Here is a 13,966-nt window from a genome sequence, read left to right as displayed (position 1 = left end):
CAGACCCCTGTAAAAGAGCCCAACAGTGAAAATGTAGATATCAGCAGCGGCGGAGGGGTGACGGGCTGGAAGAGCAAGTGCTGCTGAGCGCCTCCGGGTCACCAATCGCCATCCACCGCCCCTTTCTTCTCGCTGCAAAACAAACCACTCTGCCCGTTTTTAACCTTAAACGATGTTCTGTTCCTCATCTTAACAAGCTCCTGCCTCCCTCTGTTCTTCCGTTTAGGACAGCTTGCGTACTATAATTTTCTCAACAACATGTATAGGAAAATCATCTCTGCGACTTCATTTTTTAATGTACCTGCTCAACTTACCACAACGGTTTGGTTGTATTATAGTCCCGTTCTCCTGACATTAAACCATAGCAATCATATGCAACTCTATTCTGCAAATTGTATAAGAATAAAAGTTAGAATTAACAATTTCTTTTGTACAACAGTGGAATTTCTGTCACGGATCATGTGCTTGAGTCACCGTGTTCTCTAGATGCATCAGCAGAAGAGCCAGGAAAACACTCATTTCGCCTCGAGCCTGTGAATGGGGTTTATTTTGTCCTGTGCCTTATGTGGAAAGGAACTTTTGGTTTCGTTTTGTTTTTCTGCTGGTGGAAGCATGTGCAGGAGACATAACCATCCCCACGCGCCCGTCGGAGTGCCCGACTGTGATCGCTTTCCGTCACCGCTGGTGTCATGCATCGAGGACAAAGGGTGGTGCGAAACACACGCCGTTTAATCCGCTGTGTCTCCTCGTTGGTGATCTTGCCATTCAGAGCCGTTCTGCTGCCGTTTCTTTCCTCACTCGCAGCTCTTTCCTTTTGCCTGCATGCTGCTTTTATTTGCATTTCTTCATGGTGTGATGTGTTAATTAAAAGGATGGCAACGCGGTATGTTTGCCAAAAATTTAATACAAAGCACTGATTTTAGCTTTCAAGGTAAAAATGTGGAAGATACCTACTAATGTCCCTCTAGCAATGTCAGTCACTAGTATATCTCCTCTCCTCCTGCATAGCCATGGGGTTTATGATATGGAAGAGTTCTTTGCATGCACTAGTTTTCTATGGAGGGTGATGTGGTCGTCTACTTTATGTGTATGAGTATAACATGTGGTTCCCCAACTGACAGCAGTTCACGTGGACCTTTCGGTTGTCTCCCCGTCAGCCGCTGCGGCGCGTTCGGTGGGCAGGCCCAGCTGAGCCGGAGGGCTCGAGAGCAGGGAGAGGAGGAGAAGCACGGGCAGCTGCATTTATCACCTCCCGGAAAGCGGCCCGACCTCCAGCGTTAGAGCCGAGGGGCTGGTACCCGGGGGTCTCGCTCCGCGTGCAGGGCCGGTCAGGGCGGCCGGGGCTCGCTGAACCCCTGAAACCTCCGCTGAGAGCGCAGGGAGCTGAACCCCTGAAACCTTCAGTAACAGCACAGGGAGCTGAACCCCTGAAACCTTCAGTAACAGCACAGGGAGTTAAACCCCCAAACCCCCTGAAACCTCTGCTGAGAGCGCAGGGAGCTGAACCCCTGAAACCTCCGCTGAGAGCGCAGGGAGCTGAACCCCCAAACCCCCTGAAACCTCCGCTGAGAGCGCAGGGAGCTGAACCCCCAAACCCCCTGAAACCTCCGCTGAGAGCGCAGGGAGCCGCTGCTCCTCCCAGGACAGAAACCCACGGAACCCGTCGCTCCTGCCCGGCCAGGCCTCGCCGTCTCCTCTAGAGCTCGGCTTTGGGACTGTCTCCGGTAAATAATTAAAGTAGTAAATAACGCTGATTTAATTGTAATGAAGCGGCGGTGTGTTAACACTGAAGTTGTAGTTCGGAGCAGCTCGGTGTGTCGCGGCCTGACGAGGGGTCTCCGTTGTCCCGTCTGGCGTTCCTGTCCCCGCGCGTTTCCCGCGCAGGCCAGTGGCTCCGGGGCCACCGGGCTGTTCGTCCCGTCCCGCCACGGCCGCTCAGCCCTGTGAATACAGACCGGCTACCTTGTGGTTAAATCTGCACTTTTAACGTGATCAAAAAGGGAAAAATGGAGAAACAGACAGCAAGGGGGGTTTTGTATAATCCTGGTTTTAAGCGTGAGCTTTTTGTTTGCCACCAGGGGCTTGGCTGCCGCTGTGGGTCCCTTGGGTCCGTGGTAGACGCTGTGTTCATTGAAACCAACAGGTAGAGAACAGGCCGCTCGCTGGTGCCGCTCGCTCCCACCTCTGCTTCCTATTCTCCTTAATAAACTATTGCTGGACAGTCTGCTTGTGTTCATATTAAAAACACGAACTTTAGCTGCCGGGCTCGGCCTTGTGTTGTGTTGTGGAGCGCGAGGCCCAGCCGGGGAGGAGCGAGCAACCCGAGGCGGTGCAGGTGCTGAAAGAAAAACGATGATAATAGTAACGTAGGAGGAGTTTGCAGTACCGTTATCGCTGCCGACGCCTGACCGCTGCTCGCTCAGCCCGGCTGCTCCTGCGCCTCGCGTGGGGTCGCCCGCGGCCGCGCCGGAGCCCCCGCCGGCCTGGCAGGACGCGGGGCAGCCGTCCCCGCGCGGGAGGGCTCAGCGCTGCGCCGTGGCACGGCACCAACAACGCAGCTGGGTTAGATTGGGCACCGTAGGTAAATGCCGAGGTGGAACGTGTCCTCCGGGGGTGCTCGGGGGGAGCGCGGCGCTTCGCGCTCTCGGACTCGGACGGTGGAAAAACAGCCTCACCTGAAGGTCTAGGATTAATTCCCATGCCTACAATTTTTTTATTAATCTTTTAATATTTTTGCTACTCCACTCTGGCTTTTTATTTAAAACACATTCTTTTGTACCACTTACTGTATCAAATTGTATAAAAGATCACTGTCCCATTCTTGGTCATACCAAGAGCAAATAAAAGCTTTTATAAACTTGCACTGGTTCCTTCCTGGGCCCGTGACGCCCCCTGCGCCGCGGGAGGCGGGACGGGGCCCGGCTGCGGGACAGAGCGCGGCTGTGCGTCTGGGCCGAGCCGCTCCCGGAGCCCGCGGCTGAACCGGGGGCGCCGGCCCGGCCCCGCTGCCCAGCGGGCGTTCGCCGGGCAGAGCTGGCGCTCCTCTCTGCGGAAGCGCTGGCTGTGATTTCTCCAGGGCAGGACGGTGCTGCGTCCGCCCGGTCCCACCGCGGAGCCCCCGGGCGCCCGGCTCTGCACAGGACCGCGCTTTGGGAAGCGGCTGTTCCCGCCCGCCCGGTGCGGGTGGGAGCTGGGGGCTCCAGCCTCCCCACCGAGCAGGGCCCATTCGCACCAGTCCCTCCAGCCCGGGAGAGCAGGGGCTCCGGGGGGCCCGCAGCCTTTGGGCGCTTGGGTTGGGGATGTCACCTCCGCAGCAGCTCAGCGGGGCGCCTGTCCGTGTCCCTGTCCCCGTGCCCGTGACGTGCTCTGCTGCTCCGCTCCCGCTGCCATGGAGCCCGCACGGGGTTTTGTGCTGCCGGCAATGAAGCTGCCGCCGGGGCTGCGGGTCCCCCTGGCGGGAGGACGGGCCCTGGGGAGCAGCTCAGCCACCCCGAACCCTCCCCGGGGACTCCACGGCGTTTTGGGGTGGGGAGGGACGGGTCTGTCCCTGGCTGGTCACCTCTGGCCGTGAGGAGCCGGTCACCAGTGTGGTGGGTTTGGACAAGGGGGTTCAGGGAGGGGGGACCTGGTGGGGACCTTCCCCACAGATACTGCCCAGCAGCTCTCAGCTCCCACTGCTCAGGATCGTGCCCATCAGAGTGTCCTGAGTCTTGTTCTCCTCCTGCTTCTGTATCATCCCTGTTCCATCTCCATCCCTGCTCCATCTTCATTCCTGCTCCATCCCCATCCCTGTTCTGACCCCATCCCTGCTCTGACCCCGTCCCTGCTCCATCCCCATCCCTGCTCTGACCCCATCCCTGTTCTGACCCCATCCCTGCTCTGACCCCATCCCTGCTCCATCCCCATCCCTGCTCTGACCCCATCCCTGCTCCATCCCCATCCCTGTTCTGACCCATCCCTGTTCTGACCCCGTCCCTGCTCCATCCCCATCCCTGCTCTGACCCCATCCCTGTTCTGACCCCATCCCTGTTCTGACCCCATCCCTGCTCTGACCCCATCCCTGTTCTGACCCCATCCCTGCTTCATCCCCATCCCTGTTCTGACCCCATCCCTGTTCTGACCCCATCCCTGTTCTGACCCCATCCCTGCTCCATCCCCATCCCTGTTCTGACCCCATCCCTGCTCCATCCCCATCCCTGCTCCATCCCCATCCCTGCTCTGACCCCATCCCTGCTTATTCTGACAAGCTTTTTGTGTGTCCCGGCACATTCGGGCTTTGCTCTGGTGGATCCCACCGCTGCTCCAATAGCAACTCTGGGTCCCCCCCCGCATTAACCCAGCCTGGCCCCCTGCACAGAGTCAGCCCTGGTGGAGGGGTCGAGGTCGGGATCGCTGGTGCCTCAGCTCTGTCGGGGGGTCCCGCCAGGGACTGGGGTGCAGGGCGGGATCGGGCTCCTCGCCTGTCCCTGACCCGCGCCCTTCGTGTCGCCCCCGCCCCCGCAGCCCCCTGCGTGTTCCAGCCCTTCCAGCCCCGGTGTCCCCTTGGGAACCCCGGTGAGGTCCCAGCACCCCCACCCCGCACAGTCCCCGCTGCACCGGGACGGGGGACGGAGCTCAGGGTCACCCCTCGCCCCTTCCCTCCAGGGCCAAAGGGAGCTGAGACCCCCGGCACCCCCGGGCAGCTCCGGGCGGTTGGGCTGAGCCCCCAGTACCACCGGGCAGCTCCGGGACGTTTGGCTCAGCTCCCGGTACCCCCGGTATCCCCGGGCAGCACCGGGCCGTTGGGCTCAGTCCCCGGTAACCCCGGTACACCCGGGCATCTCCGGGCCGTTGGGCTCAGTCCCCGGTACCCCCGGGCATCTCCGGGCCGTTGGGCTCAGTCCCCGGTACCCCCGGCACCCCCGGGCAGCTCCGGGCGGTTGGGCTGAGCCCCCAGTACCACCGGGCAGCTCCGGGACGTTTGGCTCAGCTCCCGGTACCCCCGGTACCCCCGGGCAGCTCCAGGCCGTTGGGCTCAGTCCCCGGTACCCCCGGCCGAGCGGCGGTTCCTCCGGACGGCGCGGGCGGAGGCGCCGCCACCCCGTGGGCAGCATCCCCTTCCCGGGGCTCCCCCATCCTCGGGGGTCCCCACCGGGGGTGCCCGGCCAGGGGGTCCCCGCCCGCCGCCGCCTCCCCCCGCCCCCGGCGCGGGGGTTCCCGCCTGTCGGGGCGGGCGGGCAGGAGGGGCCGGGGGCGGGCGGGGGCGGCTCCCGCTGCCCCGCTCCCCCGCTCCCCGCCGCCCCCGGCCCCGCCGCTGCCCCGGGCCGCCGGTGCCGATGGAGGCCGGCGCGGCCGCCCCCCCCCGCGGCCCCGGGCCGGCCTGAGCCGCGATGCGATGGAGAAGCTGGCGGCGGGGCTGGCCCGGCTCCGCTGGAGCCCCGCGGCGCTGCCCCTCGACACCATCGTCAGCCAGTGCCGCCTGCCCACCCTCGTCTGCCTGGGGCACGGTGAGCCGGGCCGAACCGGGCCGGGCCACGGAGCGGGGAGGAAGGATGCGGGGATGGGGGGGAGGAGGAAGGCTGGAGTGGTGGGGAGGAGGAAGAAGGCTGGAGCGATGAGGAAGAAGGAGGAAGGTTGGAGTGATGGGGAGGAGGGAGGGAGGAAGGCTGGAGCGATGGGGAGGAGGAAGAAGGCTGGAGCGATGGGGAGGAGGAGGAAGGCTGGAGCGATGGGGAGGAGGAGGAAGGCTGGAGTGATGAGGAAGAAGGAGGAAGGTTGGAGTGATGGGGAGGAGGGAAGTCTGGAGCGATGGGGAGGAGGAAGGGAGGAAGGCTGGAGTGATCGGGAGGAGGAAGAGGAGGAAGAGAAGCTTGGAGAGGCAACCACGAGGGAAGGAGGCTGGAGTGATGAGGAGGAGGGAGGGAGGGGTGGACGGTGGAGGGATAGCAAGGAGGGAGGAAGGCTGGAGAAGTGAGGAGGGGGGATGGGGAAGAGGAAGAAGGGCTGGAGGGACAAGGAGGAGGGAGAGGGGAAGACTGGAGGGGTGAGGAAGAGGAGGGAAGGAGACTGGAGAGAGGTGCAGGAGGAAGGCCGGGGGGGTGAGGAACAAGGAGAGAGGAAGGCTGGAGGGATGGGGAGGAGTATGGATGAAGGCTAGAGGCCTGAGGAGGAAGAAGGAGGAAGACTAGAGGGACCAGAAGAAGGGAGGGAGGCTGGAGCGATGGGGGAGAGGGAGAGAGGAGGAGAGAGGTGGTGGAAGGGATGAGGAGGAGGAAGGAGGAAGGCTGGAGAGGTGAAGAGGAGGGATGAGTGCCAGAGGGGTGAGGAGGAGGAGGGAGGAAGGCTGGAGGGCCTGGAAGGTCGGGATGGAGCTGCTGTCCCAGCTCCAGGGCTGCTGCTGGTGCTTGTCCCGGGAGGCTGGGGCTGCTGGGGGCAGGGGGGACCGGGCTGCCTGTCCCCAGGTCCCTGGGGCTGCTGGGCCCATGGTGTGGGGGGTGCTGTGGGGGTGGCACCTCCTGGTGACACGCTGGGGCTGCTGGCACCAGGCTGGCAGGAACTCGGAGCCACCACGTCCTGTGTCCCCCTCCCCGGGGCACAGCCATGCTGGGGTACCCGGTGGTGACCCCTGCGCACAGCCTGGGTGGGCAGCGGGGGTGTGGGGGGCACAGGCGTCAGCGCAGGGTCACCCTGGAGCGGCCACGCAGGCGGTGTCCCCCTCCAGAGCAGGGATCCCCCTCCAGAGCTGGGATCCCCCCCTCCAGATCTGGGATCGCCCCTTCAGAGCAGGGATCCCCCTCCAGAGCAGGGATCCCCCTCCAGAGCTGGATCCCAAACCCAAAGCAGGGATCCCCCTCCAGAGCAGGGATCCCCCCTCCGGATACGGGTGTTCCCGCTCAGGAGCAGGATCCGTCCCCTCCGGCGCGGGGCTGGTGCTGGGGGCCGTGCCGGGGTTGCCGGGGTGCAGCGGCAGTGGGGGCCCCCGTGCCGGCCCCAGCTCAATAAACTTGTTGTTTGCGGCGGCTGCGGCTTTTCAGGGGGGACAAAGAAATTGTTTCCTGGGCAACTGGCGGCTCTTGGCAGCGGACACCTGCTCATCCCGCCGCCGGTCCCGCTGTCCTGCTGTCCCGCTGTCCCGCTCCGGGCCGGCCGCCCGGCTGCCCGGGGAGCGGGGTGTCCTGGGGTGGTGACAGCCCTGTCCCCGCAGGCGAGCGCGTGGAGGGCGTGAGCGCCCAGGACGTGCTGCTGGTGCACTCCTGCCGGCAGTGGACCACGGTGACAGCCCACAGCCTGGAGGAGGGGCACTACGTCATCGGGCCCAAGATCGACATCCCGCTCCAGTACCCAGGTGGGGGGAGAGGACAAGAGGGTCGCTGTGCCCTGGGGCATCGGGGCTGGGACCCCCGCTCCAGTACGGCCCAGTCTGGGGGAGGAGACGCGCTGGTGGGGGGCTGCTCTCTGCCCCTCCCGCCTGCAGGGCTGCTGTGGGGGACAGGGCTGGCGTGGGCGTGGGGATAAGGATGGGACAGGGACAAGGACACAGGTGGGATGGGGGGAACCAGGACGGGACGGGGGTTGGGATGGGAGACAGATGAGGATGGGATGGGGAAGGGATGGGGACAGAGTGATGGGGAAGGGGTGGGAGTGAGAATGAGGACGAGTTGGGATAGGGATGGGGACAGAGCTGGGACAGGGATGGGACGCGAATGCAACAGAGCTGGTACAGGGCTGGGACAGGGATGGGGTAGGGATAGGGATAGGACATGGATGGGACAGGGCTGGGACAGGGATGGGACATGGATGGGACAGGAATGGGACCGGGATAGGACAGGGATAGGACAGGGCAGGGACCGGGCTGGGACCGGGCTGCGGTCGGGGCTGGAGCTGCAGACGAAGCTGCTGGAGCTGCCGGTGGCTGAGTAGCAAGAGCCTTAATGACCCCTCTAAGTGCTGCCATGGCGGTAATGAGTCCTGCTAGTAAATAAATAATGCGAAATGGAACGGGGGAGGGGTTAATTGCCTGTCCCGAGGGTGGGGGCCGGCTGCTGTGTTAACCGGTGTTGGGGGCCCAGCCTGTGGGGCTGACCCCGGGCACCGCGGCTCCAGGCTCAGCCCATCCCCGTGGCCCTGGTGCGGCGGCCCCGCCGGAGGCGTCCCGGGATTAACATTCCGCTCAGGTCCGTCCCCGCCGAGCTGAGCCGATGCCGGTGGCTCTGGCGTTGCTGATGGCGTTGCCGATGCAGATGCTGATGGCGTTGCCTATGCCGATGGCCCTGGCGTGGCGGCAGTTTGGCTACCAGCCGCATCCCCGACTCTGGCCCTCGCCTCGGCCGCCACCCCCGCTGCAACCCGTCCCCTCCCGTGCCCGTCCTGCCCCAGGCGTGGGGCAGAGGGCGTCACGAGGCCCTCGGGGGTCAGGGGCAGGTTTTGGGGAGCAATGGGGTTCCCTGCGAGTTGGGCTGCTACTCTGGCTGTGCCCCAGGCGGGTCCCCCGTCCATGGGGTGTTTCTGGGGCCTCTTTGGGGTGGTCCCTGCAGCTCCAGGGGTGCTCGGGTGGTGTTGACACCCAGAGCTTCAAGACTGGCCCGACCCAAAAGCCCCCGACATTGCCTGTGTGGGGATGGGTGTGGGGGATGCTCTGGTGTCCCCTTGCAGCACTTGGACACTCCTAGTGAAGCCCACAGAGATGCCCCCAAAATGCGATGGGGACCCCCAGCCAGTGTTGGGGGCAGCTGCCCCCCAAAGGTGATGGTGTCCCGAGGTGGGTCACAGCAGGTCCCTGTGCCCAGGCCCTCGGCTCCTCTCACCGCCGGCTCCGGCTGCTCCACGCAGGGAAGTTCAAGCTGCTGGAGCAGGACCGGGACCTCCGTGAGCCCGTGCAGTACTTCAACAGCGTGGAGGAGGTGGCCAGCATCTTCCCGGACCGCGTCTTCGTCATGGAGGCCATCACCTTCAGCGTGAAGGTCGGTATGGGGACGGCAGGGGACAGTGGTGGGACAGCAGGTGAGAGTCACGGAGTGGTGGGGAGACAGCAGGAGTTGGTGGTGGGACATCGGGGTAGGTGATGAGACATTGCAGATAGTGATGGGACAGCAGGGTCTGATGGCAAAAATCAGGGGGTGGTGGTGGGACATCAAGGGTCGGTGGTGGGACATCAGGAGAGGACAATAGGCCAGCAAGGGATGGTGGTGGGACACCAGGGGTAGGTGGTGGGACATTGGGGTATGATGGTGGGACAGCAGGACTAAGTGGTAGAACAATGCAGATATAGTGATGGGACAGCAGGGTATGATGGTAGGAATTAGGGGGGCTGGTGGGACATCAAGGCACGGCAATGGGGCAGCAAGGGTTGGTGGTGACACGGGTCAGGATGGTGGTGGGACAGCAGGGGACGGCGCCAGGGCAGCGGCTCCCGTGACGGAGCCGGCCCGGTGCAGGTGGTGTCGGGGGAGTTCAGCGAGGACAGCGAGGTGTACAACTTCACGCTGCACGCGGGGGACGAGCTGACGCTGATGGGCCAGGCGGAGATCCTCTGCGCCAAGACGGTGAAGGAGAAGTCGCGCTTCAACACGCTGCTGCGCAAGCTGGGCAAGGCGGCGCCAGCGGGCGCGGGCAGGCAGGTGAAGGGCAAGATGCCGTGTCTGATCTGCATGAACCACCGCACCAACGAGAGCCTCAGCCTCCCATTCCAGTGCAAGGGCCGCTTCAGCACCCGCAGCCCGCTGGAGCTGCGCCTGCAGGAGGGCGAGCACACCATCCGCAGCATCATCGAGAAGGTGCGGCTGCCGGTCAACGTGGCCGTGCCCAGCCGCCCCGCGCGCAACCCCTACGACCTGCACGCCATCCGCGAGGGCCACTGCTACAAGCTGGTCAGCATCATCTCCAAGACGGTGGTTTTGTGCTGCATCCTCCGCCGGGACGAGCTGGTCCCATTCCACTTCCTGCTGCTGACGGACATGCCGCGCTTCCAGCTGCCCGAGGGGCTCCTCGCCGGGGACCCGCAGCTGGACAAGCTGCTGCGGGACAGCGCCGCGTATTGCCATGACCGCTTCAACCCCGACGAGTACTCGAGAGCCGTGCGGGAGGCCAAGCCCGACTTCTCGGAGGAATGTGCCAGCCCGCGGCGCCTGCGGCTCTGCCTGCCGGCCCGCGCCCGCGAGGAGCTGAGCCAGCCCCTGCAGCGCCTGTCGCTCTGCCCCTGCGGCACCGGCGGCCCCCGCGAGCCCCCCGCGCGCTGCCCGGGACCGTGGGGCGTCACCGGGGGAGCCCCGCGCCCGCCGCTGCCCGACTTCCCCGACCCCGACCGCGAATACGTGACGCCCGACTGGGCCGAGCCCGAGTTCAGGACTCAGGAGCTGCTGGAGATCCCGTACGAGGAGCTCTGGAGCAACCCCGGCACCGAGCGCTGCTGCGAGCCGGGCCCCCGGCAGGACCTCGTCTCCGTGGGGACCGTCACCCCGCTGGGCTCCTCGCAGCGCCCCGGGGACCAGCCCCGCGGGGACACCCCGCCCCCCGTGCCACCCAAATCGGAGGCGGTAAGACCGCGGCCCTGTGCCGGGGATGGGGAACGACGGCCAGGGCCGATGCACCGGGGTACGCGGGGGTGACCCCGCACAGCCCCCCGGGCAGCCCCACGCCATGGGTGGGGGATGCCCAGCCCAGGGCCATGCTGGGCCCCACGGCACAGCCAGCCTCACACTGCTCCCCAGTGCTGTGGGGCTCCGTGGTCCCTCCCCAGCTCTGTTCTGTCGCCCCAGTGCTCAGGACACCCTGGTACCGTGGGGTCCCCGGTTCCCCAGGGCTCTCTGCACCATGGGGTACTTGAATCCCTTGGGCTTGGCAGCACCATGGGGTACCCGAATCCTCTAGGCTCCCCTGCACTGTAAAGCACCCAAAATTTCAGGCTCCCCTCCACCATAGGGTCCCCACATCTTTTGGCTCCCTGCACCATGGGGTCCCCAGTTCCCTGGGGCTCCTGCTGGTAACCAGAGCTTCATGGCTCGACCAGGGCTGGCTGCCCCAAGCCCCCATCATCCTCTGGGGGCAGATCTGACCGCGTTCCCCCTCCCAGGTGAAGGAGGAGTGCCGGCTGCTGAACGCCCCCCCTGTGCCGCCCCGGGGCGGCCGCCCCCCGGCGCCCTGCAGCCCCCCGGCCCCGCTGCACTGCCCCGCGCTGGCACCCGCACCTTCACCCAGCCCCAGCCTCTCCTACTACTCCTCGGGGCTCCAGGACGGGTGAGCGGCCATGGGGACACCGGGCGCTGGGGGGTGGGATGTCCCTGCGGAGCGGGGCTGGGGAGGGGGTGACAGCTGAACATGAGCCAGTGTGTGCCCAGGGGCCAAGAGGCCACAGCATTGTGGCTGGTCCCAGCACTGGTGTGGCCAGCAGGCCCAGGGCAGTGACCGTCCCTGTGCTGGGACCTGGGGAGGCCAAACCGCCAATCCTGGGGCAGTTCTGGGCCCCTCACGCCAAGAAAGGCCTTGAGGTGCTGGAGCGAGTGGAGAGAAGGGAACGGAGCTGGTGAGGGGCTGGAGCACAAGTGTGATGGAGCGGCTGAGGGACCTGGGGGTTCAGCTGGAGAACAGGAGCTGAGGGGAGACCTTCTGATCTCTGAGCTGCCTGAAAGGAGCTTGGAGCCAGGGGGGTCGGGCTCTGCTCCCCAGGAACAAGCGCCAGGAGCAGAGGAAACGGCCTCAAGTTGCCCAGGGGAGGTTGAGGTTGGATGTGGGGACAATTTCTTCCCCAAAGGGCTGTGGGGCATTGGAACAGGCTGCCCAGGGCAGTGCTGGAGTCACCAGCCCTGGAGGGCTGGACAGACGGACATGAGGTTCTCAGGACATGGGCAGTGCTGGGGGGGGTGATGGGTGGGCTCCATGATCTCTAAGCTCTTTCCCAAGCGGTTCCGTGGCTCATGGTGATGCTCCCCTTGCTCCCGCAGGTCGGTTCCCCGCAGCGGTTCCCCCTCGCCCGACACCTACTCCCTGTACTGCTACCCCTGCACCTGGGGCGACTGCAGAGCTGGGGAGGCCCCTGGGCGCCCGCTGCCCCCCAGCGCGCCGCCGCCCGCCCCCCAGCCCACCTGGGCGGACCCCTGGGCGTTCGTGGAGGCGGGTGCTGGGGGGGGCAGCGGCTGCTCGACCCCACTGCCGGGGACTGAGCCCCCCCTGAAGCCCCACCGCAGCTGCCCCCGCCTCAAGCCCTTGCACCCCCAAAAGCGCTTCGCACCCTTTGGGGCGCTCAACCCCTTCTCCAGCCCGGCCGAGTGGCCGGAGAGCCCCGAGTGGCCCAAACCTCCTTCGGCCCCCTCCGCGCCCCCCTCCTGCTCCTCTCCTGAGCCCTTCGCCCCCACGGAGGAGCCGGCGCCCCCCCCTCGCCCGCCCAAGGGTTTCGAGGGGGACAGCATCGTCATCCGCGGGGCCGCCCCGCTCCCCAGCGCCGTCGTGCGCGGGGCCGAGGGCGTCACCCGCGTCTACCTGGCGCAGGGCGTCATCGAGGTGCCCCCGGCCGCGAGGGGTGACGGGGGGGCCCCGCCAGCCGCCCCCCGGCCCAGCGGGGACGGCTCGCCCTGGCTGCCCCCCGCCGACCTCTCGGCGCTGTCGCTGGAGGAGGTGTCCAAGTGCCTGCGCTTCATCGGCCTCTCCGAGGACGTCGTCAGCTTCTTCGCCCGCGAGCGCATCGACGGCAGCATCTTCGTGCAGCTCAGCGAGGAGATCCTGGCCGACGACTTCCGCCTCACCAAGCTCCAGGTGAAGAAGATCATGCAGTTCATCAAGGGCTGGCGCCCCAAGATCTAGCTGAATCCCGGGGACCCCCGGCCCCTGGACCGGGGCTCTGGCTCCCCCCGCTCCCGGCCCCGCTCCGGGGGTGCCCGAGGTGGGTTTTCCTCCCCCCGGCAGCTCGGCCCTATTGCCCAGCCCACCTCCCTTCCCGTTTTAACACTGGATGGTAATTTTGGCCCAAACGGGCTGGAAAATCCTGAAGTTTGCATTGAACTGGTTTTAACTTAATCCTTGTGGATTAGCGTAATAAACGTACAGAAGAAAATCAGGGCAGCGGAGAAGCGCCTTGCTTGGCGGGGAGCGGAAAGGGGGTTTGGTAGGGAAGGAGGCTCTGGGGGTCACTCCCATTCTTGCCCCCCCTCACTGGTCAGGAAGGGATCTGTGTCCCCCCCAAGGAAAGATGCTGCTCTCCGAGCTGCTCCGGGCAAGTTCAGGGCCCAAAGGACAATCCCCTGGCCAAGAAACAGCCCCAAACCCCCCCACTGCCTCAGGGGCCACAGCGAGTGCCACCGGACCCCCCGAGCCCCCACAGACCCAGAGGAACCCCTGCAGTGGGAGGGACTGGAACCACTGGGGGCACAGGGTGGCACCGGGAGGGGCTGGGGACCCTGGGGGGCAGGGCTGGGGACCCTGGGGGGCAGGGCTGGGGACCCTGGGGGGCAGGGCTGCCCGGTCAAGGCTCAGACCGGCCAGCACAACCCTGTGCCCCCCGCAGGGGCAGGTCCCGGGGCGCTGCACCCCGGGCGGGCTGGGCAGCAGGTCACGTCCCAGCCTCACTGTGCCCTGGTGGCTTCGCAAATGAAGCAGAGGTGACAGGAGCAGAGCAGCGTCACCCCAGCCCCGCCCGGGCGCAGCACAAGGGCCGGGGCGCAGGCCAGGCCAGTGCTGATATTCGTGACAGGTGCACAGAGATTTAAAGCCTTTTAGTTTAAACCGAGCTCTCCCCACGGGGGCCCCTTCTGGCCTTTGGCTGCTTGATGTGCAATTAGCGGCGGTCCGTCTGCCAGCAGGAGCCGGCGGCAGCGCCCGGGGCAGAGCCAGAGGCTCCCCCCAGCCCCGACGGACGGCGGGGGTGCCACAGCCCGGCTTTGTCCCATGCTGCCCCCTCCCCAGCCTGTCCTCGCTCCAGCAGCCCCGCCATGGGTCTCAGGGCCGCAAGGAGGCAGCGACCCCGCAGAGGCCCCCAAGAGCTTTATTTCCGAGCAGAGCG

At 65.7% G+C, this 13,966-nt stretch overlaps 2 protein-coding genes across 5 annotated transcripts in view; both read left to right on the top strand.

Annotated features, from left to right (window-relative positions):
• Positions 1 to 2,861, top strand: part of RAB10 (RAB10, member RAS oncogene family) — a 43,795-nt gene extending 40,934 nt beyond the window's left edge. For both annotated transcript variants that reach the window (XM_065055396.1, XM_065055397.1), the window contains exon 6: positions 4 to 2,861. In XM_065055396.1, coding sequence (XP_064911468.1) covers positions 4 to 87 — 84 coding nt within the window. In that variant the 3' untranslated portion in view covers positions 88 to 2,861. The remainder of the gene's footprint in view (positions 1 to 3) is intronic.
• A 2,370-nt stretch (positions 2,862 to 5,231) lies between these two features.
• On the top strand, positions 5,232 to 13,029 carry GAREM2 (GRB2 associated regulator of MAPK1 subtype 2). 3 transcript variants are annotated; one of them, XM_065055362.1, is made up of 7 exons: positions 5,232 to 5,486; positions 7,184 to 7,324; positions 8,809 to 8,939; positions 9,414 to 9,845; positions 9,948 to 10,511; positions 11,048 to 11,211; positions 11,916 to 13,029. In XM_065055362.1, the coding sequence occupies exons 1-7, from the start codon at positions 5,375 to 5,377 to the stop codon at positions 12,769 to 12,771; spliced, it is 2,400 nt and encodes a 799-aa protein (XP_064911434.1). In that variant the 5' UTR covers positions 5,232 to 5,374; the 3' UTR covers positions 12,772 to 13,029. The 3 variants fall into 3 exon arrangements, with proteins under 3 accessions (XP_064911434.1, XP_064911433.1, XP_064911435.1); XM_065055361.1 differs by having other exon boundaries at positions 9,414 to 10,511; XM_065055363.1 differs by lacking the exon at positions 5,232 to 5,486 and having other exon boundaries at positions 7,207 to 7,324; positions 8,766 to 8,939; positions 9,414 to 10,511.
• The last annotated feature ends 937 nt before the right edge of the window (positions 13,030 to 13,966 follow it).

The sequence above is a fragment of the Columba livia genome, chromosome 3, assembly GCF_036013475.1.
Source record: "Columba livia isolate bColLiv1 breed racing homer chromosome 3, bColLiv1.pat.W.v2, whole genome shotgun sequence".
NCBI classification, from domain to species: domain Eukaryota; kingdom Metazoa; phylum Chordata; class Aves; order Columbiformes; family Columbidae; genus Columba; species Columba livia.
Note: the sequence above shows the minus strand (reverse complement) of the source record. Positions and strands in the feature narration are given on the sequence as shown.